Here is a 26,378-nt window from a genome sequence, read left to right on the forward strand (position 1 = left end):
GGTTGTTAGATAAAGATTCATCCAGAAGGGAAATTCCCAGTGACTTGTTTACAAATAACCGTCGTCTTTTTGGATTTTAGAAAAACGAGAGCTCAACGTTAATACCAAGATGAGAACACGTTGCCCATATTTGGTCCTTTCTTCCTGTCATCAGCCGCCCAACAAAGAGTGACACCAAAGCTGAGCTACTCGAAAATGATCTCCCTCTAAAATATCATCCACTTGTATTATGCAAATACAGCAACAGCAGAGTTCAAGTTTCTGTATTTTAAACACAAAAAGGAACCTGCATGTTTTTCCAATGTAGAAATAGAAAGTAGAGATATTTGTGTACACATGCAAGGTGTAAAAGTTAAAAAGTTGTCAGAAAAAGAAAAAGTAAAAGTACAGATGCCTGAAAAATCCACTAAAGTTCAGGAATGAAGTATTTGTACTTTGTTCCCTCCCACCTCTGGTTGCTGATGTTCTCAGCAGAATCCTGGCTAGTGTCTTGTTGGGGACGGTGTTATGATCATAAATGCAAGTAACACAAACCAGGACCTTGATGTTCTCGTCCTCAGTTTTACTCACTGAGCTCCTGTTTTATCTGCAGGTCACCTCCAGTCCTTCCACCCAGGACAGACAGTCCTCCTCACCCCCTGTTCTGCTCGTCCTGGGTTTCTTTCATTTGGTGATGAAAATGTGCTGATTGGTTTTTTTTTTTAATGGAAAAAGTAGCTTTTTTTAAAAGAAAAAAAGAAAAAAACACGACATCATCACATTGGAAAGTTTGTGACAGCTATTTCCTTAAAGCTGGACTTCCTAATAGAGCATTTCAGGCCACCAAGTTATTTTTGCACCAGTGAAATTTGTCCGATATTATTTTAGGCGTATTTAAACATGTAGCGCAACTTCTGAGCATTGCTGTTTTTTTTACTGTGAAGAGTATAAGATGATCTTCTCAATCCATAGGAGCCTCAATACATAGGAGGCATATTTTAAGTATATTGAAATGATAAGGCATCTTTCAGTAAAGCTTGAGCATTATTTCAGTATCTCACCTCAGGACCGAGTGTCCTGCTTTTCAGGAGTCCCTGAACTTTGAGCAAAACCAACAAAAATCCCATTTGCTGTCCCAAAGTGTCACGCAATGCTTAAAAAAAAACAACCTCATCATACGTCACTTGTTTACTTGAGGAAAACTTTGTCCTGGTTTTTCTATTAAGAGTGACCCCCCTGCAGCCGCACGCCGCTGCGCCGTGGCCTCTTTTCTCTCAGGTGGCGTTTTTACAAAATGCGCTTCATGCAAAAGCAAACCTCTGCCCACCGCCGTGTCGCACAGCTGGGCTCCACTGGACCCTTTTCCATTAAGGTCCGGCCCGTCCGTACACGGCGTCCCGCCACGGTCCTCTCCCCTTCACTATTAATTTACTGTATCCCTCCCTCCATCCCTGCCTTCCTCCCTCCCTTTGCCACACAGCTTCTCCATCGTTCCGTCTCCCTCCGTCCCCAGGCCCGCCGCGTCTCGGTCCATCCTTGCATGGAGATTGACTTGAGGCATGAATACATCACAACTAGCCATCCGTGCACCCCCCCTCCCTCCCCCACTCCCCCTCCTCATCCCTCCTCCGTTCCTCAAAGATCCCTCTCTCAGCACTTATCTCAAAGTTCGGATCTCATGCATTTTAATCGACATGTCCATCTCCTCCCTTCTTCCCTCCCTTCCTCCCTCCCTCTTTTCTTTGACTTTGGATCAGTGGCATCCTTCAAACAAATAACAACAACAACAACAAAACAACCCCCCCCCACACTCATCCCCCGCCCCTCACTTCCTCCTCCCCCCTTTTTTTAAATCAATATTTGCCATCAGCGAATAAATTGTATAATTTCCTGACTGTTAGACAAGTGCGACGCCATCATATTTACCTTCAACCCCCCCCCCCTCACCCACCGCCCACCCCCCTCCCCCCCGTCGATGGCTCGCTCTGGCAGCGTGGCTATTAGCTAAGTGAAGGGGATGGATGGCTGAGAAGCACGGAGCGATAGCATCTCCATCAGAATCGGCGACGTTGAAAAATGGCTGTCGCCTCTCTGATGACAGCGCAGAAAAAAAAAGACACACACACACACACACACACACACACACACACACGCCTGCGCGCATCCATACCGCCTCCTCCTCCCTCACACAGTCAGAGAAGAGACATTTAAATATTCAAATTGGAGCAGGCGGTAATGATAAACGACAAGGGAAAAGTAGAATCAAGTAGCTATCGATGCAGAAAATGAAAAGAGGAGAAAGAGAAAAGAGAGGAGGAGAAGGAGGAGGAGGAGGAGGGAAATTAAGAAAAAGATGGAGGCGTCGGAGGAGAGTCGTTGTGGCGACGGGGAAGCGCGGAGAGTGATGGGGGAGAGATGAATGAATTAAACAAATGTAAGAGTGACAGAGTGAAGACAACAAAGAACGTTGAGCCACAAATGAGAGCGGAGACGAACGAAGAGCTATTACAAACAAAGAGGGAGAGGGAGGAGAAGCCAGTGCAGTTAGGGATGAAAGGATATTAAGAGGAGTTGCAAAGGAGAGGGAAAAAGTTGAATAGAAAGAAAGGGATCCTCAGAAAGTGACAAGGAAAGGTTAGTGAGCCGAGGATGGGAAGAAGGAGTCGGAGGAGTGGTGGTGGGAGACAGAGTGAAAGTCAGACACACCAAGCTACAAAGTCGATGGAGTTCACAGTTGGAGAAGAAATCAAGGCAGAATGATGAGTGCAGAGTCAGAACTGCTGAAAGATGAGATTGGAGAATGTTGGAGGAGCTGTCCCGGTGCTGAAGGTCATGAAGAGGGTCTCACATTCTGTCCGGGACAATGTCACATCAACTCCAATGTTTTCCATTCAATACATAAACATGAACCGGTAAAAATAATGACGCAAAAGTAACTCTGTATGTAGATCTGTGTAATATCATACTGTTAAATCACTGTCACAGTAATAAAATAGTTTTTGGGGCCCTGTTGGTGGCGCCACCACTTTGGATTTTTTTGCATTGATGTGAAGCTGTGAAACTACCATATTTGGTTTTCAGCAAATGGTTTAGGATTTAGCGTTCGCCTACCTGAACATTAGTCCATCATTTATGAAGTGTAAATACACAATCAATAAACAAATTGCTTCCAAGTCAAGTAACAATAACTGGAACTGTGTTGACGAATCACTTTTGGACAAAGTTTCAGTTTTTATGTGGCGTGCGATATAATGTTACTTTATCCACACGAGTTACACACAGTCATTTGCAAAATTTCTCTGTGCAAACACACTTATACACAATAACACAATAATAATATACACAGGAACACGAACGGCTCCAGGTCTTACGCGACCCACCTGTGTCGGAGAAAGGTCATCATCCGTAACATCAACCTTCAGTCCAGTCAGGAGATGAACACTGTGACCCCCACTGGGAAGTCCTGCGTTTGACCATCCAACCACTCCGTCGCACTGCTCACTCTTCTCCCAGGCTCGACGAGACAAGTGACAGTACAGGGGTGTAACTGCAGTGTCACTCTTTGAACCGTAGGAGCGCTGCCCCAGGAGCTGCATTTGAAGCACCAGGAGATGAGATGATGATCATGATGCATAATTACAGAGGGGGGGGGGGTGACTTCAAAAATTCATCTCCGTCTCGCTCCGAGCGTCAGAGTGTCGGCAGAGGAAAAGTCCGACATGTTTGCAGCCACGAAGGCCTCGGAATAAAGTCCTGAAACAATTCTCACGCAATACTTCTTAAATATTATGATGAAATTGTGGCGGAGAAATTGAACTTTTTTTGAAAATCTGTGGCAGCAGCATCATTGGTCTTCCTCCCGCTGTTCAAACCAGAAATATGTCAGCGTGGAGCTCTGGGAGGATGAGGGGGGAGTCGGTGGGGGCTGGGGGGGGGTCATGGTCAGTGTATTTGCGTCCTGTGTGTGACACTGTGTCTGTCCGTCTGTCTGTCTCCAGAGCAGCCACGCCGAGCTGATGATGATGGAGAGCCGTAAAGCCGGCCTGCTGGGCCGCGCTGAGTCCCTGAAGAGGAGCGCCACCCAGCTGCCAGCAACCTTCCACCGCCAGATACACAACCTGACGCACACCTGGCAGCAGCTGGAGGTACCGCACACACACACACACACACACACACAGTCAGTCTGGTTTGTTATTCTCACGTTGTACCGAACTCTTGGAATTGACAAGTCAGCGTTGTCGGAGTTGAGCTGCACCATTCTAGAAAAAATGAATATCAGCTTAGAATTGAGATCACGATTCTGTCTCAAATTTTTTTTTTCTAAACGAATATTTGTTTACACTTATTGTCCATCACAAAAGAACAGAATAAAAAAAATGTAACAGTGATTCATGCGAGATTGGCACATCAACTCTGGTCATCAGAAGGAAGAGTTGTAACTGCAACATCTGACAAAACGCTTTTTGACAATGTTGGACAAGTTTCAATTACTGGAAGTTTTCAGAACAAAATAAATATGTGAGGCTTGATGGTGAAGTAACCTGAAAGTTACTAGAAGTTAAAATTGTCGTAGAAAACTTGAAAAATGTAAAGACTGCAGTGAGCGCACAGAAAGAAAAAGGCAGTTCTGGAAAAAGCGAGCCATGAAGATCAGTTGTGTGCTGCTCATCTGCAAAAATGTTGACTAGTTTGGAGCAAAGCAATCAGGAAAATGGAATTGCAGAGGAGCGTCTGCTCAGGTTGGGACTCCTGGTGTCGTGTGATGGATAAACACAGACACAGCTGTTCATTTTACCGTTGGGTGCCGCGGAGACGGAAGATGAGCCGTGACGTCAGAAACGAAACTTCGAAATGAATACAACACACGATGTGTGCAAGCACACCCTTGTTAATACTTGTAGTGTACGAATGCAATGCTGGTTAAAAATGAACAGCTCTGAGGTCTTTATTGAAATCACTCTGCGAGGAAGCACTTTTAAAATATCACTTCAACAACCAAGCTTAAAAAAACAACAACATAGATTTCAGCCCAACAGGGAAAATCAGAGTTTAGGATGAATTTGTGCTGTACGAAGCCGCACCCACCATCAACCATCAACCATCCACTATCTACCATCAACCATCAGCCATCCACCATCTACCATCAACCATCCACCATCAACCATCAACCATCCACTATCTACCATCAACCATCCACCATCAACCATCAGCCATCCACCATCCACCATCTACCATCAACCATCCACTATCCACCATCAACCATCAGCCATCCACTATCCACCATCAACCATCGACCATCCACTATCCACCATCCACCATCAACCATCAACCATCCACCATCCACCATCGACCATCCACCATCCACTATCCACCATCCACTATCCACTATCCACCATCCACCATCCACCATCAACCATCAACCATCCACATCCACCATCCACCATCCACCATCCACCATCAGCCATCCACCATCAACCATCCACATCCACCATCCACCATCCACCATCCACCATCAACCATCCACCATCAACCATCCACTATCCACCATCAAGCATCAAGCATCAACCATCCACTATCCACCATCCACCATCCACCATCAACCATCCACTATCCACTATCCACCATCCACCATCCACCATCAACCATCAACCATCCACATCCACCATCCACCATCCACCATCCACCATCAACCATCCACCATCAACCATCCACTATCCACCATCAACCATCAACCATCAACCATCCACTATCCACCATCCACCATCCACCATCAACCATCCACTATCCACCATCAACCATCAACCATCCACTATCCACCATCAACCATCGACCATCCACTATCCACCATCAACCATCAACCATCAACCATCCACCATCCACTATCCACCATCAGCTATCCACCATCCACCATCAACCATCCACTATCCACCATCAACCATCAACCATCCACTATCCACCATCAGCCATCCACCATCAACCATCCACCATCCACCATCAACCATCCACCATCCACCATCAACCATCCACCATCAGCCATCCACCATCCACCATCAACCATCAACCATCCACCATCCACCATCAACCATCCACTATCCACCATCAGCCATCCACCATCAACCATCCACCATCCACCATCAACCATCCACCATCAACCATCCACCATCCACCATCAGCCATCCACCATCAACCATCCACCATCCACCATCAACCATCCACCATCAACCATCCACCGTCCACCGTCCACCATCAACCATCAACCATCAACCATCCACCATCAGCCATCAACCATCCACCATCCACCGTCAACCGTCCACCATCCACCATCAACCATCAACCATCAGCCATCCACCATCAGCCATCCACCATCCACCATCCACCATCAGCCATCCACCATCCACCATCCACCATCAACCATCAGCCATCAGCCATCCACTATCAACCATCAACCATCAACCGTCCACCATCCACCATCCACCAGACCGCCAGACAAGTTCTGATTCTGCTCCTTCGTGGATATTGAGATGGAACGACGCAAGTGTGTTTGCCTTGCCGAAAGGCACGGCGGCAGGGGTTGTTTGTTTGCATCCGGGGTGATGTGATTAATTGCTGCTTGCTGGTGACATCTGGCAGCAGTTCACTGCGACACCGCCAGCCGCAAAGAAGAAGAAACAACCCGGCTCCTCTGGAGCGAGCCGTGCATCAACGCTCTCAGCACCTTCACACACACACACACACACACACACACATAGAGCAAACACCATCTGTGTGCGTGTGTGTGTGTGTGTGTGTGTGTGTGTGTGTTTGTGCGCCAACTCGTCTTGGTCCCTGCTGATACTCACAACCGCCGTCACCTGATCGTCTCACTCGCAAATTCAAACGTATTGGAAGTGTGTTTGTGTGATTGTGTGTGTGTGTGTGTGTGTGTGTGTGTGTGTGTGTGTGTGTGTGTGTGTGTGTGTGTATGTTAACATGTGCGTCAATGTGGCACAAGCAGTTTCCATTTTTGGAAATGAAACAACAGATGAGTCCCTCTCTCCATCTGTGTGTGTGTGTGTGTGTGTGTGTGTGTGTGTGTGCGTGTGTGTGTGTTTCTGCCACAGTAACCAGGCTGTGATTAAACTTCTGTTACTGACAAAGAGACATTTGGACTCCCTGCGTTTGTGTGTGTCATACCACACACACACACACACACACACACAAACAGTCGGCATGCAGCTACAGAGCCTTGACATCATAACATTGTCATCGTAACTTTTCCTTGTCTACACAGTGACAGGATTCTGAGCTTCCTTCTATGGTCGCCGATGGTGTTGCAGACACACAAACTGATATAGAAAGCACACAAAATATGTACTTGGAGAGCATCAATGACCGTGTGCAAGTGGTGCATTGCAAAGCACGTTGGGAAAATGCAGTATTTACCTTCAGGTGGTGGCGCTGCTCAGTGAGGACAAAGAGTAGAAATAAAGTGCTGATATTTATAAACTGGCCGTTTCCGGGATAGCAGAGGAACATGGATGGATGGATGGACGGACGGAAGGACGGACGGACGGTACATAAAACTTCCACACAGCCCACTGTCATGTCTCCTGAGGGGCCGACTTTAAACTTTGTTCAACTTCGTATCCAAGCGCGAGTCTTATTATGGTGACAAAAAGACACAGGAAGTGAAAACCATTTTCTGGAGAGAGAGAGAAGAAAAATCAGACCAAATGCTTCAATCTCACTTCTAAAGGAACAATTGTAAAGAAACAGGCAAGCCTGGAGATGATGCTGTCAAGCAGCCGCTACTGTGCACGCTGCTCACTGCTCAGAGATAGAAAACAATCCCAACCACCTGCAGGGAGAAGTGGACCCCCCCCAAAAAAAAATAAAAAAATAAAAAAATAAATAAACAAGTTGTCTTTGTTTTTTCATTTTTTTGGGGAGTGTTACTTTCCATCTGCATATGTCTCCGTCTCTCCGGCTCTGCTCGTTGTTAACCAGAGATTGGCGTAATGGCCGTCGCCTCTTCGCGGCGCCGCTAACAGCACATTTCAGTAGTCGGGGGGGGTCCTGTAATCGGCCCTCTTCATCGTCTAATGGGCTGGTTTTACCTGTCAGAGTGCAGCTAAAGTAGTGTTTCCACTCGGGAGGCTTCGCCGCACTACCCATCCCCTTTGTGCAAACACATACATATGCAAATGGCAGCCGGGGACCCACGCAGGGATCGTTCAGGAGCAGCTCGCCGTCTGCATCGCTCAAACTTTCAGGCTGGCTTGTTAAAGTCATCATGAGAGCTGCAAGATAATGGTTTCTGTTTTTGGGGAGGGAGGGTGTGGGGGAGGGCGGCGTTAAAGAATACCTTCACATGAACCTCAAGGTTTAATTCAAAGTGGAAAGACTTTTGGTTTGGGGAATAAAGATAAAACTTTTCTGTGAAGTTTGGGTTGATGAAATTATGGGAATTTTACTTCACAAAATGGGTTCACATAACTTTGAAAGCTCAACTAAGGTGCATAAATATTTTTAGCTGAGAATTATTTTGTCAGCAAGATTAACAAAGCACAGACTGGCACACAAAATGTTTTTAATATATGTAAAACACCAAGCCACCGAGTAATTAAAGCAGAGAACAAACATTTTAACAGATTAAATATTTTAATGCTTTTATGCTTTTTAATTAGTTTGATCTTTTGACATTGAAACAGAGAGTTTTTCCAATGAAGAGATGCACCAGTGTCTCATCCTGTCATGCTGGCGACCCGTTTATGAGATTTTTGCTTTTGAGGCAAATGCAAACCTGCGATTTTGCAGCATTTCCCCCTTAATGCAGTGAAGAGGAAGAGTCTCTTCTTCTCTTCTCTTCTCTTCTCTTTCCTTCTCTCCACGCTGTTTGATTTTGTGCTGCGGACCCAAAGTGATCAGCAAGTTTGTTTGTCCCTCATACATAGATGAAAAAAACAACGTCAAACTCAAAATTAGAATAGTTTCTCTCAGCGTGTGTCTCATTGTGTGATCAACAGGGAAAATTACTCTGCGGCGCTAAGATGCACAAACGCACACACAGACACGCAGAGGGAGAGTTGCAGGACAGGCTCTTGGTGTTTGGAATTCTGCCTATTAGAAGCTGTGATTGCTCTCCGCCAAAGTCTCTTTTGTGTTGTTATTGTTGTTGTTGTTGTTGTTGCTGTCGAGTGGAATTGGTGCTTTTGTTTTGAATGTGAATACCAGCTCAGAAGGTGATGATGCTTCTGAGAGCTCTGAATTAGAATCTGCTGGGTTTGCTACTCCAAATGCACCACTTCTGATTCTGATTCCACCAGCAGTCAGAGTCAAATACAACCACGAAGCAGCGTCAGTAGTGAGTGTCACACTAAAATCACAAAAACACAAATTTTCTGGGGTTTTTTTTCAATATGTAAATCACAATTAATTTCAGGCCCATCTGCACGTCTTCAGTAAAAGCCAGTTTAGCTTTTAAATTGATTGTGCAGCTGTTGGAAAATGAACTTGCGTTGCGACGGCAGCGACGACCTTGTTCTCTGTCGTGTGACCTTGAGACGACGGATGTTCCCCAGGAATGAGACTTGGTGCTCGTTTGTTGTGCAGATGTTCTGCAGCAGCGGCGGAGGCCTAATGTTCACATCATCCCCTGGCAGTTTAGGAATTAATACATAACATCCTCTTCATTGATCGGCGCATTTCTGAAGGGAGATGATTAATAGCTGTGTTTGTATTGATTGATGCGCCGCCGTACAGGATGCAGTATCAACGCCGTGACTCTGCTCCCCTTTAATTTTCCCCCAGAAAATCCTCTCGGAGCACTCGGGGCCCGGCTCGTCCCGCCAGAATCAATCGGGCCGGGCCAGGTCTTTGCTGTGCGGAGGTCACGCGGCGCTGGAAAACCCCCGGGCGGCGCTCTCGCCGCTGACCAACTCGCTGCTGGAGCAGCTGGAGGCTCGAATCAAAGAGCTGAAGACGTGGCTGCGAGACACCGAGCTCCTCATCTTCAACTCCTGCCTGAAAGAGCACAAAGACGCATCGGAGCAGCTCCAGAGCTTCAAGGTGAGGCGGGCTGCATCGGGTCAGTCTGGGTCTAGGAGGGCATCAGATCAAGTGGGACTTTAGAAAAACTGGGATGAACTTTACTGCTGTAAAGATTACACTTGAAAAGTCTTTGTGGTGCTGCGATATTTACCGTATACTCACCATCTATGGTTCCCATATCGTGAGGATATTGTTGAATTACAGTCGTAAATACACAAACACTCTAAGAATCAAATGAAAAGGTCGCACAATTGTGGAGTTTCTGTAGATGTGCCTTGATGTTATATTTGGAGATTTTGAAGAAGAAACAGTGACACTTCAGATTGTAGCTCACTTTCACTCCCCCTCCCGAGCTTGCCAGTGAACTACGGTGGCATATGAACACACACCTGGACACCTTGTCCATCTTCTTCTTTGTTGGTTTATTTGAGGACACCATTGTCCACCCTAAATACGAAACATGTTGTCAGGCAGCTGGATGGTCCGCACCATGCTTCCTTAGATATATGCGGGTGCAAATGACTTTCATTGCACTGCTAGTATACACTTTTATTCATGTATTTATGGGCAGTACATTAAGCTTTTACCAATGTAAATTCTTAATTTAAGACAAATTTTTGCGCACTGGATTTTCAATGTGCCATGACAAACTCTCAAAGTGACAGTTTGAGCCAATCAACAATCTGCACAAAGTTTCTGTGCATGCATGCGCGTGTGTGTGTGTGTGTGTGTGTGTGTGTGTGTGTGTGTGTGTGTGTGTGTGTGTGTGTTCGCTAAGTATAGTAATGCGTCTCTGTAATGAGGCCAGATGAAAACAGGGCTGTGTTTTTGCTGCAGCAGTGGATGTATAGAGGAAACAGCAGTTTGCCTTAAAAGCCGCGGGACACTAACAGGATATTAATCAGCCTACGTCACACAGCGAACAGCTAGCTGCGCTGATTAGCCTAGCCTGGCCGTGTGACTGACAAGCAAGAAACACACACACACACACACACACACACACGCATAAAGGGTGCACAAAAGGGTGGCTAAACGCAGACGCATGCGAGAGCATTAATTCCTGGTATATGGGCCTCGGCACACTGGGAAATGAGCACACGCACATGCAAATGAGTGACACGTAAATACATACCTGCATGAATAAATAAATACATGAAAGTATAGAGCCGCCCGCCGGGGGTAGCAAAGTGAAATTGCACAGAGACGTGAACTTTCAGCAGTCGCACAAACAAATCACTTGTTTTCTTGCATTTGAGCGACTGAAGTTGAAGCTCCTCGCGGCTGCACAGCCGTCACCTTCAGTCCAGGGGAGGAAGCCAGAGACCTGAAGGACCCCTCCCGACCCTCTCCGCACCCCCCACCAACCTCCCCAGAGTCCCCACCCTTCAGTCAGCAAGCTGCAGCTGGCTACTAAACTGTGGCTTCACTCGCCCACAATTTGGTGGCCGTATTTACTCAAAATGACACCAAATCAGACAATAAATCTTCTTGGCCTGCTTGCTGATTTTTTTCACTGACCCGCAAAGACCAACCAAAAATTTTTGTAATGGGATGAATGGGCTCCAGCCAGTCGCCGTTAGTCTTTTTGCAACCAACCTTGGTGGGTTTTTTTTCTCACCAAATGACAGAATGCAGGTTTCCTGCCTCGGCCTCCTTATTACACCCAGAAGCTCCGCCCATCTTTGTATACAGTCATTGGGTTCACCACCCTTGCAAACAAACAACAGCACTATTTTCCAGGTAGCAAATGAATAAATGCAAACACAGCAATTAAGACTGAATTAAAGGGTCAGGGTTAGTCCTGGTTTCAGCTGTAATTTGATTATCTCCAATATGAACTCCACACAGCTCACTCTGCTCTCTCTCAAACACACTCCATACGTTCCGCACACAGACACACAGAATGAGAGTTTATGTGAAGAAAAGTGAGGCGAGGCGCTCCCACTTTTGATCCTTGTCACAGCTCTCAGCGGGAAGCCATTGATTTCTGGCAGAAAGAGGCCTTGAGCTTCTGGAGAAATGAAGATTGGAAATATTGATAGCAGTCATTTGTATGTGGAGAGGGCGGTGGTGGTGGGGAGGGGGAGTAAATAGAGAGAAGGAGCTCCATTTTCGGAGAAGTCGGCTCCATTTACGCCATCATTTGTCTGTTTTTGGCGTTTGGGTTCGTAAATGGCTTCGATCTCTGCTCAGCAGCTTATTACTGTACAGCTGTATGAGAAAGCAGCGGGTACCAGAGGAGGTCACAAGGACACACACATGCACAGTGCAGTCGCACACACACACACACACATGACGGCTTACAATGGGCACACACTGCTGCATTAAGACCATTAGTCTTTTAAACAGCGGCCCGCGTCGCCTTTTCACCTCTAACTCGAGGCGGCAATGCATGCACGCGCATTACAGAGAGATCTGAAATACACTGCTTGGATAAAACAACTTGGAGTAAGAAGAAGAAAAGGTTTAAAGGCTGAAAACCCGGTGGCGTCTTGCAGCAGGTTGGACCCGAAGACTTGAGAGGGAAGAGCATCTGTCAACTTATTGTCACCAGGAACCAAACAGACTCTGAGGCCGCCTGTCAGGAAGCAACGCTTTGCTCAATTGCAAAATAAAATAGAAAAATAGAGTGGAGGCATAAAACAAGGATTTGATTTATTTATTTATTTTTCCCCCACACTGACACAACCAAACCATCCAGCGTCTCGGTGTCTTTTCCACTGTGGGTCAGACATCAGGTCTGCAGCGTCGTACCTGCTTCATCACATCACAAACTGCTGTGAGTTCAGCATCTTCTCAGTCTTAGTTGGGTCTCTTCTATTCAGGGGCGGGGTTAATAAACTGCCCTGCCACGAGCCAATTGGATGTTTTTTCCTTGACGCCTTCAGCTTTATGAGCTCTGCTGCTGAAGAATGAGTTGATTTACAGCTGCATTTGCACTGCTGGATGTGGCAGTTTTGCGATGCATTGCACAACGCAATAAACTTGCTCCCCGCGTGTCCTCGACCGCCTCTGGTGTGGCGGCAAATTAAGCACAAAACACTCAAAGCAAGACAATGTTCCCTTTTCGTGGCCTAAGGCAGAACTCTTCTCCTTGGGGTGGCCAAAGAGTGAGATCGTGGCTCACAGAGGGGTGCGAGAAGACGAGTGACAATTAGACATGACTGCTTTCAGCACTCACTAATTGTTACTGTGGTTTTTATTTTGTAAATGTTTTCCGGGGGGACCTTATTACAGCAGACCAGTCACCATTATTATGAATTAGAGAGCAGCAAAACTTCAATCCACCGATGTTGAACTTGTTAAACCTTCATCAGCTTGTTCCTGCTGTCCATTATACAGATCAAATACATACATGTATTGATACATTGATTCCAATTAAAAAAAAAATACTGTACATCAATCAAGAAAGATAGGATTTAAGATGGTGTAGTGTGGAAGTGTGAGGCATTTTGTCAATGCCCCCCCCACCCCGCCACCCCCTCGTCAAACATAAGAAACGTAGCTCCGCCCCTTTACGCTTTGCTGTTTCCACTGTTTCTTATATTTAGATTACGATTTAGGCTTTTTATCCAGGAAATGAAGGTTATCATTCATTGAGGTGTGTCAGTTTGAGCGATCGTCTCTTCTCAATAAATCACTGATTTCAGAAGTTACTTCAGTGCGACTGAGGTCTTGGAGTGGAGCTACGGATCAGAGCCAATGAGCAGCCAAGTTAAAACCACAGGAAATTAGAGATACAACTTGACTGTTTACCCCTCTTGTACTCCTCCTCCTCCACCTCTTCCTCGTCCTCCTCCTCCTCTTCGAGGAACCTGGCTCTTAATTGAATTAGCACTGGGTTAAGATACAGCGTCAGCCAGACGTTCCTCCAGCAGGCCCTGGGCCTCCCGATGACTCTATTGTGGTGGAGGCGCTCTGGGGGGGGTTGGACACACCAAGAATTAATGGGCTGATCCCCGACGCACACACATTTACACTCTCACAGGCACAGTACCGACAGAAAGGCACACCTCCCCTCAAGTGGGGACTGAATATATTAAATGCTCAAATCTCTGTCTGCAAGGTTGAGCGTCGCTGCTTTCTCCCGCATCTGTGGACTTTTATCTAATTAGCCGAATTTGGTTTTTTTATCAAATGCTGGCAGCCGAGGAACACTGAGTGAAGTTAAAAACACACCTCGCTAAATCAAAGAGCAACCTTTCCTAAACTGATGAATGATTTAATTGCATAGAATGTTTTTTCTATAGTTTCAACCAAATGAGTTCGAGCATTTCTTCTGATGCTGCCGCTCCGCCCGGGTTTTAAATGTTTTGGGGTTACGCTTTAAAGGCAAATTACACCGTGAACAGTAAAACTGTGATATTTTTTAAAAACACACATCAGAAATAGGCGGAAATAGTCAAAACAACATACTTTTTCAAGAATAAAATAAAAAAGTCAAGATTTTCTTGAAAAAAACGACAGCGGTGACTTTATTGTAAGCAAGCGATTTGTGATGATTTGTGTATGTTTGCGCCTTCTCACCAGTGGCTAATACGAATGTTATCATCTTGAGCTCATCCGCTCAGCTAAGAGATTCTGCATCACAATTCCAGGGAGTGATGTTTCCTGTCAGAATAAGAGGATTTATCAGATGAATTTGATTTCTGAACAAGTTGAACAAGAATATCAGCTGATGTTAGTGGTCACACTACCAGCTGATCATTTAGCTGATTTCTCCTAAGATGACTGGTGTGTTTATTGTGGTCAGTGATCTCATCTTTTCTTCCTTTTTGGAAGAATTTTATTTTTGCAAGACACACAATTCAATACAGTAATTTCAATCATTTATTTACTGGGCATGACAGAAAGTGGGCTCGCGCTTTTATTTTTGTCCCTTGACTTTGGGTCGTGACTTCACGATAAGGAGAAACTATGTGGGTGCTGAGACTCCAGCAGTTAAGGACCACAGTTGGAGATTTTTGAAGGATTTTTTTTTCATACATATATGTTTCGGTGACCTTCGGCTTCTTCTTTTGCGGCTTCTTTGTTTCTTCTTTGGCGGATGGATTGTTGTCGATGTTCTGAGTCTTTGTTTCTCCACTGAGGTGGACTCACGCTGACGGGAGGTGACCTCTGGCTCCGGGGACGCGCTCCCTTCGCTCCCATCGCTCCCTCGCTCCCTCGTTCCTTTGCTCCCTTTGCTCCCTCGCTCCCTTTGCTCCCTCGCTCCCTCGTTCCTTCGCTCCTCCGCTCCCTCGCTCCTCCGCACGCGCCCAGATCGCAGCATTGATTGCAGATATGGGCGCGAGCGTTTAGCCCGTCCGTCTGAAGTGAGGCTCAACAAACTGCCTCCCTCCGTCTGTCCGTCCATCCGTCCGTCTCTCTCTCTCTCTCTATCTGCCTCCGTCCATCTCTCCCTCCGCGTCCGGGCCTCTTTTTTTTCCCCTTCCTGTGTCTTTGTTCCTGTGGGTCTTCTCCTGCGTCTGGCCGCGCCCTTGCTGCATCCCCTCGCTCTCTTTATCTCTTCGGCGGCTCCCTCCCTCCCCTGCTGGTAACAGTAGATGAAGCGCTCCTCCCCTACTGTTTTTACCCACAGCCGCCTCATCACCCCAGACCCCTCCATTCCCGCTCTTTGCCCTCTGGGCATCATTTATAACCCCCCCTCCCTCCCCCCTCCCTGGCCAGGGCTATTTTCAGCTCTCCTTCCTCCTGCCGTTCATAAGATTTGACTCGCCCCCCACCCTTCCCCCACCATCACAGTTTATAGCCTGGACTTGGACCTTCTTCTTCTTCTGCTATTCATGACCCAGCCAACCCCCCACCGGAGTTTATGAACCCACCCCCACCTCCACTTTGCAACACCTGTCCTGCAGCTCCACCTCATCTCGTATTCCATCCGTTCAGAGCAACAGCGGTCTGTGGCGACAAACCACACAAAGTCATCACATTTGAGGCTGCTGTCATATTATTTCTCAACCAGTCAGCGGCGAGGCTGATTTCTCCTCCTTCATGGAAATGACTCAGGGTGAACATCCCCAGTATGTTTATCGCCCAGTCAGCGCCTCTCAAGTGATGCGATCACATGTTGCAGGCAGTGAGGCGGACTGTGAAACTGCGATTGGTTGGGTTGTTGGCAGAGTGTTTTATTTTGGGTTTTTTTTTTTTTTCGCTTGGTGCATCAACGAGGGATGGGCCAGCAAGAGGCTGGCAGAGGAAGTTTTCAAATATGCACATCATTATTTGACTCTGAAGAGCCGTTGATGCTGCCTAATTTTTGCTTGACTTCACTCTCATGTTTTCATGGTTCAGAAATGCTCCGGTAATCTTATTGAGGACCACATTCTTATATTGTCCCCACCTACTTTGGAGTGTAGACTGGGAAAAAAAACAGAAATATACATTTGAGCTCCACAACATTGTCAACTCCAAAATTACACACTTTTTTTGTGCCTTCAGGCAAACTAAATTATGAGGGAATATGAGCTGATGCCATTGTGGCGCACTGCACAGAGCCAATAGTCACTGCACTGTAGCATCTGAAACTTTGGTTTCAGAAATGATTCAAATTTCTGAATAAATTCTACCACCTGTATTTGTCACAAGCCGGCCGGTGTGGACAACAAGTGTTGAACGGCTGTCAGGTGAGGAGTGCTGGCAGCCCGGTCCATCCTCTCCTCCAGCCTCCATTCTGGAGGTGGTCTGTGATAAACCCGCCCCGTTCGGAGCAGCCCGGTCAAGTTCAACCTGGGATGGCCACCGCTGGCAGAATTTCATCTCCATGTCGATATCTCAAGATTCATCTCTGTACCAGTCTGCATGAAGATCGCCTCCAACGATGACAGGCCTCTTCTTTTTTTTTTTACTTCCTGCTTTATTACACTTCCTCCGCTAACAAGGTGTTAGCCTAGTGGCGCCGCAGTCGTTGTCATCTTCTCTTTCTGCCCCTTGACCCCAACGATTCAATAGCTGGGGGCGGAATCTGGACTCATTGTTGAACCTTCTCCACCAATGAGGTGGCAGCCAGCACCCTGGGGGTACAGAAGCTCAAAGGTAAAGTCGGTGGCTTTGAGTCGAAGGTTTTACAAATTGTTCATTGCTGTTAGTCACATACTCAGCTCTGAGAAATAAACAGGCATTCTAACGCTTGGAGATTTGATGGCAAGAGGCACAGAAGCTTTGTAAGATAGAATCTAAACACAAATCTTACACACACACACACACACACACACACACACACACACACACACACACACACACACTGTGTGTCTGTGTGTCTGTGTGTCTAAAACATTAGATTTGCCATTAAAGTGCCAGGAGGGTTTCAGCCAGAACAGGTGCTTATCTGCCATGATTCCTTATTATTATGGTATGCCTCAGATAAAAGTGCCTGCTGGAAAATCTGATCACCCGCTGTGTGTTTATTTATATAGAGCCACCATTATTTACATTTCCAAGCTTCAAATGAAATTCACCAGCGTTACGAAACAAAAAGGCGCCAACATACTAGTTAAGCAGCCCGTCAAAGTTGGCCTCTGCCCAAGAAGCCAGGCCCTGGGGGCGTCTCTGTAGGGGCACGCGGCTCAGTTTTGCCCCGGGGCCCCCGAGTGGGTTAATCAAGCACTGACACTTCATGGCAGACGCTTGTTGGTGTGTTGCCGGGACAAAACACTGGCAGAAAAAGCTGCGCAGGACTGCCAGAACAAAGGCTTGGCTGTTTCAGTCGGGTCTACAGTGGGATTTTTCATCGAAATCCCACTTTGAATTTCCATCTCTTGCAGTGTAGTCCAAGGTTACTGTCTAAAGTCCGCATTAAAGGGAGCAGTGATCACAGCGGTTCCCTTCTCATCTCTCTCCTCGTGAACTCTCCGTTCCTCCAACTCACTGGATCCGGCTTTTCTCCACCGCTGTCTCCAAGAGTTTCCGATGCTTTAGCAGAATTCCGGAAGTCTTTCCAGTTGGTTGTTTTCACGTGAGGAGGAGGTCAGGTTGCTGAGGAGCTGTCGTGCGGAAAGATGCTGATATTTTGCAGCGTGTCTGTTGGGTTGCTTGTGTCTGTGCTCGTCAGTGTGTCTTGCGGTATAAAGTTGTAGTTCTGACCCCCTCGGACCACTACTCTCCTCCCACCATCTCTGCGGCAGGTCTTCGATGGTGACACCGAGAGGCTGATATCGATACCTGCCTCATGATGAGACATAAAGACCCACCGGCTCCCTGCTGGGAACGCTGGGCCCGCTGTGCGTGTGTGCGGACCCCCTCGTCGTCCTCGCTCTCGCTCTTTTTGCTTTTGCGTGGTTGTTTTCCCTCTGCGCTCGGCGTGTTTGTTGTGTGTGTGCCTAAGAGGTGTTTTCTGGTTTAGAGTCGCTCATTAGGGGTTGAAGCCAGGCATAAAGGTGAGGCATCGCCACGGTAACGGCCTCAAACAAACCACCGCCGACTTTCATCTTCATCAGCTCGACAGAAGAGGGGAAACACTCTGCTCTTTCATCTGCTAAGAGAGTCTAGACAGAGGAGGAGAATCAAAAAGCATGAACAGAGGGCAAGAGATGAAGATGAAAACAAAAACTTTTGTAAGGGAGGAAAAGAAGAGGCTGTGACAACAAGTGGATAAGAGGATGTGATGGGAGAATGTCCAGGAAAGATTACAAATGATAACGAAAAGACAGGATTTGCTCGACAAAAATGATATTTAACATACATAGAGAGAGAGAGAGAGAGAGAGAGAGAGAAGAAATGAAAAGATGGAGTAAAAATCAAGAAGGAGAAATAAAAAAAATTAAATGTTAATTTGGGAGGAACATTTAATTCTAGAATAAATTTGCGATTTTTCTTTTAAGTTTGAGTCAGATTGATAAATTCTGAGCAAAGAATCAGAATCAACAGATTCATATTAACTTATATATTTTTGGTCTAGTGCCAAATATGTAATCTGAGTGTATATCCGTTTTAGTATTCTCCTCTTTTCACTTCTGATTTGTACCGACACGGAGAAACAATTCGCCAATGTTATAATGTAACATGTAATAACTGCAATCGTTTGCGAGTCTCGAGGAAAAGCACAACAGACGAACACAAAGACAAACAGAAACACAGCTCAGAGATAGAGGGAGGGAGAGAGAGAGAGAGAGAGAGAGAGAGCGAGAGAGAGAGAGAGAGAACTCGCCATCAGCAGGAAAAGACAGAGAAAAGGTGTCTCAAACCAGAGTGAGAGAGCGCGGAGGACTGATCAGCTGAAGGAGAGGGAGGTGTGGAGGCCACAGAGGAAGGAGGGAGAGAAAAGCCCATAAAGTGGAAACACTGGGAGCAAAAGAAGGAAAAGATGGATGAGGCAAAGCGGTGAAAAGATGAATCTGGAGCAAAATGTGGACGGACGGAGGGAGATTGGATTTTATTGATAGCAGCGTTTTAACTGGCCGCCGGCTGCATTACTGCCAACAGTAAATGCTTCCACTCACGAGGACTTCATACACCCTCCATTTGTTTACCGCTCGCTGAATATTTGAAGAGTGAAGCTCTCACACCTGAAATGTCGCCTGCGCATCAGGCCTGCACCCAGCTAATAACTCACAATCATCAGTGAGAGCCCATGATGTCAGCAGTCATCCATTTGGACTTTCCCATGGAGGAGGAGGAGGAGGAGGAGGAGGAGGAGGAGGAGGAGGAGGCTGCCCAGCTCTTTGTCACATAGGTGGACTTTTTTTTGACTCCAGAAAGAAGCTGTTGGTGTTTGAATAATGCAACAACTCTGTTTAAAATCACTTCTCACGGCCGCGTGACTTTTCACAACATCATGAGAACCTTCCAGGAGAGACTCTGAGCTCTCTGCTCTTCCAGTTGTGATGGAAGCCAGTGTGGAGGTGGAGTCATGGGAAGAAATGACTGAGTGGACAGTAGGAGTAGTATGAAGCCATATTCAGGTGCCCAAAGTCAAAAGACTGACAGCGATAAGAATGTTGCCGTTAGTTCACATTCTACATCCAGTCAAGTCGTACTTTCCTCATACTGTTTACTTGCATTGGGCCAAATGTAGATTTTAAACAGAGAGAGTGTCACTCTAATTCATACTATAACAACCTCCTATCCTCAAAATGTCCAAAATTTTGCTTCTTCTTGTTGTTATTCATGATGCATTTCATTAGCATAGCTCCAGCTAAGTGTTGCTCCTTCATCGATGATGCTCATGTGTCTGCCGGTTGTTTCCAGCGGATTCACCCTCCTCTCACTCCAACATGAGAACAAGCAACATGCAGCACAGTGTGACCTCTGACCTTTTTATTAAAAACCCTCCAAGTTGAGCTCTTAATTTGTCTGAGTGCTGAATTGATATTTTAATGCGCCCAGTTTGCCAGGTTTTGCCATAAATGCCTCCAATATGGCTGGAAAGTGGGTGGGAGAGGTTCATATTCCTTTATTGTCAGATTCCATTTTCAGTGAATCACTCTAAAAGCCCTTAACGGATCCTGCTGACTTCAGAGGCCATTTATATGTGATGTTAAAACTGCAGAGCAGCAGACTGATGGATTTTGGGTCAGTTGAGGCCAACCATCAAGTTTCATTCCATATGACTAGTTTGATAAGGCCATATAAAAAACATATAAATAAAGCAAATTCAGATATCTTTTTGAGGTGGAAGATCCCAGAAGACACATTCAAGGTTTCCAGAGACACAAATCAATATGAGGAACTAAAGTAAGCCAAAGTACTGCTGTTCATATTCGTCAGAGGAATAGAGGCATTTGAATCTGTATTCTATCTTATAGGAACTCAGTATAACAATAGTATTATTTATTTTCCTCCTTTTTCAACAAGAAATATTGACCTTTTAGGCAGAAAACCGGTTAAAATGTCAATTTGCTAGTGGACAGACAGCCTCCTCATGACATCACTGATGACATCAACATGGGAAAGTGAAGTAAAATGGGCAAATGAATACAAATGTTCACAAACAGCAAACATAAAAGGATACTCCACTCTCTGTGATTGTATTTAACCTGGAGCATCAACGTCCAATTCAAGTCTGCCGTCTCCACTGTCACTTTCCTGAATCGGCCCTGAAGTCAGGTTCATGCATTCAAAACAGTGACGTGCGGGGTTTGGGCCGTGGCTGCGCTGGTCTTGGTTGAAGGTGCTCATGGAGAGATCCTGGGGTTGAGGGAAGTTTTTCCGGCTGGATGCGTTGGTGACATGAAGAAAAGTGTTGGGAATAAATAACGAGTCCACCTATGCGGGAGGTGAGACACAAGTGTGGAGCAAGACGGAGGGGAGCGCGAGACAAGAGAGGGTATGCAAACCACAAAGTTTAGTTAGCTGTAGGCGGTATGAGGAGCAGCAGAGGGAATATGTGTGTGGGAGCAAATTGTCGACAGGATTTCATTAGGCTCGTTGTGCGATAACGAGTGCTTGTGGTTTTAATTGACTTAATCAACAAATAGAATTAATCAGAGATTTCTAATTAATGGTAATTGATTGAAATATCCACTGGGTCACCACGCAAGCAGCAAAATTCCTCTCTCTCTCTCTCTCTCTCTCTCTCTCTCTCTCTCCCTCTCTCCCTCTCTCTCTCCCTCTCTCCGCTCTTCAGTTTGTCCTTGTGTTTATGTCTTCTCGTCCTTTCCTGCAGTAGTTTTCCCTCCTCACTCAAACTTCTTCTTCCTCTTATCTTTTTACTTCTACTTGCCACATTTTATTTTACTTTTTTCACCCTTATTTAACCTGCCCTCTTGTTCCCCTTCTCTCCTTTCTGCCTTTCTGTCTCCTTTTTTTTTTTTTTTTGATATCTTCCCATTTTGCAGCGTTGCTTAGCCATGGCATGAAATTACATTGCAAGGGGTTCCAGTTTGAATGACACGCACACGAATTTTGAAGTGTTAGTATTAGATTGTATTAGATACCAAATCCTTGAAGGGCAGACAGGTTAACACAGCCTCACTGAAATTAAAGATTGCATTCATTTGGTCTGGAGAGAGCTGTTGTCTGTGTGAACAAACTGGGGGATATTGTTGGAGAGATTGTATGTCCTGTCAATAACTGGTCAGGCTTTAGTCATCTCATTAACAATATTTGATTACACATAAGAAAACATAAAAAAAGTCAATTGTAAGCTCTGTTGTATGAAGCCCTACCACTAACTGTGCTTTGTGCTACTGTACCGTGACTTTCAGTATTTAAAAGATTCCAGTGCTCGGTCATTAAAACAGCAATTTAAATTCCAGCGTGAGACTCTTAACACATCTAAGTTGGTTGCCAGTTGGGCTGATTGAGGTGTTAAAATAGTGTTGGTCCAGTCATTTCACCCAGCTGCAGCACTGTTTGAAAACAACTGAGTTAGCAACTCTGCTAACGGCCTCCACCCTCTGTCTTCTCCCCTCTCCTCTCTTCTCGCCACCTCCCTCCTCATCCCTCTCTTCACGGCAGGACTCAGTAATTAGATTGTGGAGATGAGGAGGTGGAGGGGAGTTAAGAGGATTTTGTTTTAAGGAGAGGGAGATTTAAGAATAAAAGAGATAGAGGAGGCTAGAGAGGGTGAGAGGGAAAGAGAGATCAAGCTAAAGAGTGAGAAGGAGAATTATAAGAAGATGAGAGGATGACAATCCTCTTCTTTTTGTTTATCCCGAGTCGGTCACCCTCCCCGCAAGAGGAAGTTGAGTGACAGAAAACAAGAAGAGTGGGATGGAAAATAAACACAGATAGAGTCATCACCTGTTCTATTTGTGTCTCTTGCTCGTCGACCTTGAAGACGACCGGGGAGACAGAAGCAGCTTTACACTTCTCAGAGACCTTGGTTGCTACAGCGTTTGGAAGAGGAACTATTAAAGTCACACTGCTTACTCCTGTGCTTCCTGGTGGAGACTCCCCGAACAACTTTGCACTGCTAGACGAATGAGGTGAAGTGGAAACGTGTGTTGGGTGAACCCCTCCAACGGATTCTCAACCGTCACCCCCTGTAGTTGTAATTAGACCATGCAATCAACAGCCAAGACCTTTGGTCAGAAGGTTGCAGATGTCCATTGGGACACCAGAGGTGAAGATGTCCAGGGCTGAGGCCGGCTTGGGCAAACTGCCAAGACGGGAGATGTCAGGGTGAAGGATCACTTTAAGGAGCTTCTGAAGCTCCAGAACGTGCTCTCTTTGGAAGGTCCAAGGTACTGGGGAACGAGTTGGTCAAAAAAGGTGATTCAGGCTTCTGATGAAGACGCCTTTGAGACACCTCCCCTTAGAGGTGTTCTGGTCAGGCCCGGCTGGACCAAGGCTGAGGGTAGACCTGAGCGTCACTGGAGGGATTGTTCATCCTGGAAGGTCTGGGGGTGTCTGTGGGTCTCCTAGAATGAGCCGGTGCCCATGAGCGCTCCTGCTAAGGAGGTCTTTAACTTCCCGCTGAGCCTCCCATTGAATGAATGTTGAATAATCATGAGAAACCACTTCCTCTTCTGTTGTAAGTGATTTATCTCGCACTATTTCTGCTTTTCTGTCCATCCCGTGACTCCCTCTGCACCTCCTCCTCTGCAGCCGCCACCTCCTCCTCTGCAGCCGCCTCGTGGCTTTCAGCTATTTTGGAAGAAAGGCTTTTTTGCAAATATTTGTCCAAGTGTGTGTGTGTGTGTGTGTGTGTGTGTGTGTGTGTGTGTGTGTGTGTGTGTGTGTGGAGCCCAGTGCGTCAGTGTGAGCCCAGTCAGACTCCACCTGCCATACAGAGGGATGGAGGGAGGATCAGGGATCAGTGCATGAAAAGCAGCAGTGCAGAAACGTGAGAGATTTGGGATTCACTCTCTTCAGTCTGAAAATAAACTCTCACAGAAGAAAGGCAATCCATCTAAATCTCAGCTGTATGAAAAGCTCAGCAAGACAACATAAAGTCTAAACAGAAACACTCGAAGCAAATAGAAATATGTCTTCTAGTTTCCTAGAATGAGGCGAATCCAGCGGCGATGTTGTTCCTTGTTTCCACCTGACTCGCTTCAAAGGCGTCAATGCTCATTACTGCCCCATTCGTTTCAAGTGATACTGCAATGTTTGGTCCAAATACGCAAGCTTCTCGGAGTTTGGCAGCACCCAGACTAAATTAAAGGGTCTGGATGAGCGGCCTGGTCCGTTTCTGTGTGTGGAACCAAAGCAGATCATCAACGAGCCTTGACAGTGATGTCGGCATCAGCAACTTCCTCGTGTCAAGAGGCAAGAGAGGGTCGTCCGTTGCATTTAAAGATTATTAATGCACCCGAGTTGATGCACCCAAGTGTAATACTTAATGTTTCTCCATGCAACCAGTGGACCAGCTGAGTCGCCTCAAGCAGGCAGCTCGTACCAGAGGGTCGTCAACGTGACGAATGATTTTCAGGACCACAGCTTTTTAATCAATCCAACCGCTGGTCAGTTTTCTAAAGTCTCCGCATTAATATGCTACCATCAACAAATCCAATTGGACCGTAACTGCTGTTCTACTGTTAACGAGATGCTAGCCACAGTGTCCGCACTCTGATGAAGAACGGACACACGAAGACGTAACACACTTTTTTTAGTTGCTCTCGTTTGTCTTTGTCATAATTAATTGATGGCGTTTTTTTTCTTCTTCTCATGAATGAGAGTATAACCTGCACATTGATTCATACAATGAAAACTGAATTATGTAACGTGTCTCTGTAAAGCTGCTTATTGTACAGACAGTACTAAGTGGTTGCCAGCTTTAATGCCGTCCTTTGGGCCCCGTGTTAATTGACAGATAAGGGAAGCCGTGTCGGTGCTGCTGTCTGTGCACGCACAGAAATGATATTTTGGGGGCGTTTCATATGAGGAAGTGCAGTTTGACTCACTGGCTGGACGCCGTAGACAAATGCATTGATCAGGTATCGGCGTGAATGCGTTCGCTATGACACCGCGTTAAGCCGCCGTTATTTATCGTCGCGTCTGCAGACCGCGTCGCCCAACTTGTGCAATTACTAAGTGGATGAAATCAATTGGGCATCAGACTCGGCATCAGACTCGGCGTCAGCAGCGGCCGGCGTGAAGGGATTTTTCAAGTCGTCGACAGGTCATATTTATAGCAACAATATTTCTCAGTCAATGTTTTACACTTTGTGTTGTTGAGGCTGACTTTATGGAAGAGATTTTAGAGTTATGACCGTCGTCCCCTGACTCTTACATGCTGAATTATTGTTCCGGCTTCCATCCATTTTAATTCATCTTCCTGCACCGTCTCGCAGCAGTTATTTGGCGCCGAGCGAGTATCACTTTTGTTGTCGTTTAGGGGCTCCTTTCAAGGTAATACACACCTCCTGCTCGGAATAAATTCATCTGCAACCTCGCGCCACGCTCGTCCTCTTGATCCTGTCCTCTGCATTCTGCATTCCCATCTCCTGTTTAAACAACCAGACAGGCCGCAAATATGCTAAACTAAGGAAAGCAAGGAAGAAGAGATGAAAGACAAGACAAGAGTGTGTGTGTGTGTGTGTGTGTGTGTGTGTGTGTGTGTGTGTGTGTGTGTGTGTGTGTGTGCGTGCGTGCGTGTGTGCGTGAGAGTGTGCAGGAAGAGAAGAGAAATCCCATTTCATTGTAATAGTGTTTAATATTTATTGGAAAAATGTAAAGAAAATGTAAAGGAAGTGCTTTTCAGCAAGCAGGCAGGATTAGCATAAATAGTTTGGGGCTTGGATGTGATGGGCCGCTGCAGAGGCTGTCCCCTCTGTTCTTTGTGGCACACACACACACACACACACACACACACACACACTAACAGGCTTTTTCCACGAGCTTGTGTGCGCAACATGCAAACACACTCACACACACTGACCTTTGCGTGTGGAAGCTCATCAGCATATAGTGATTTATAATAGGCGCTGCCAATCCTTGTTTTCCGTTGTTGTTTTTCTTTTGCATTTATTAAAGAGAAACAAAGCAGCAGAATTTTGGCCCCTGTCATTTATTTAAGGCACCGCTGCTAACAGTCGCCGACTCCTCAGCTCCTCTTGACTGCTTTTTGAATGAACCAGTTGGCCGTCGTGGATGTGTTTAAGAGCTGTCAATGTTTCTAAGAATTTGTTTTTCCCGCGACAGTTTTCAGCACTTTGTGAGCTAAAAACTTGGATCGTCTCAAAGTCATCAAAACAAAAAGAGAGACGCTCCCCCAAAGTGTATAAAAGCATTGAATTATTGATACTCCAAGAAAGGACAAGTTAATGTAACAGCCAGACAAAAGTGTTGTGCTGTTACACACTCTCGCTAAAGAGAGCCACAGTAACTGAGAGAACAAAATACTCCAGTCCCACTTCATCTGTTCCGTCTATGTCAGTAGGACCTTAAGGGCTTTAAAAGGTAATTCACCAAATAAGGAATGAAAGATTTATTAATTCATTTGGTTTATTGGCATTTACTGTCATATTGTACTTCCAAAAGGTATT

The 26,378-nt window shown here is 46.1% G+C and overlaps 1 protein-coding gene across 1 annotated transcript in view; it reads left to right on the forward strand.

The window, feature by feature from the left end:
* The window catches only part of akap6 (A kinase (PRKA) anchor protein 6), a 166,100-nt gene that overhangs the window by 109,179 nt on the left and 30,543 nt on the right, over positions 1-26,378 (forward strand). Inside the window, exons 17-18 of the mRNA XM_076027444.1 lie at positions 3,978-4,124; positions 9,769-10,026. Coding sequence (XP_075883559.1) covers positions 3,978-4,124; positions 9,769-10,026 — 405 coding nt within the window. The remainder of the gene's footprint in view (positions 1-3,977; positions 4,125-9,768; positions 10,027-26,378) is intronic.

The sequence above is a fragment of the Nelusetta ayraudi genome, unplaced genomic scaffold (assembly GCF_046127955.1).
Source record: "Nelusetta ayraudi isolate G7.1 ecotype Tasmania unplaced genomic scaffold, CSIRO-AGI_Nayr_v1 ptg000021l, whole genome shotgun sequence".
NCBI classification, from domain to species: Eukaryota; Metazoa; Chordata; class Actinopteri; order Tetraodontiformes; family Monacanthidae; genus Nelusetta; species Nelusetta ayraudi.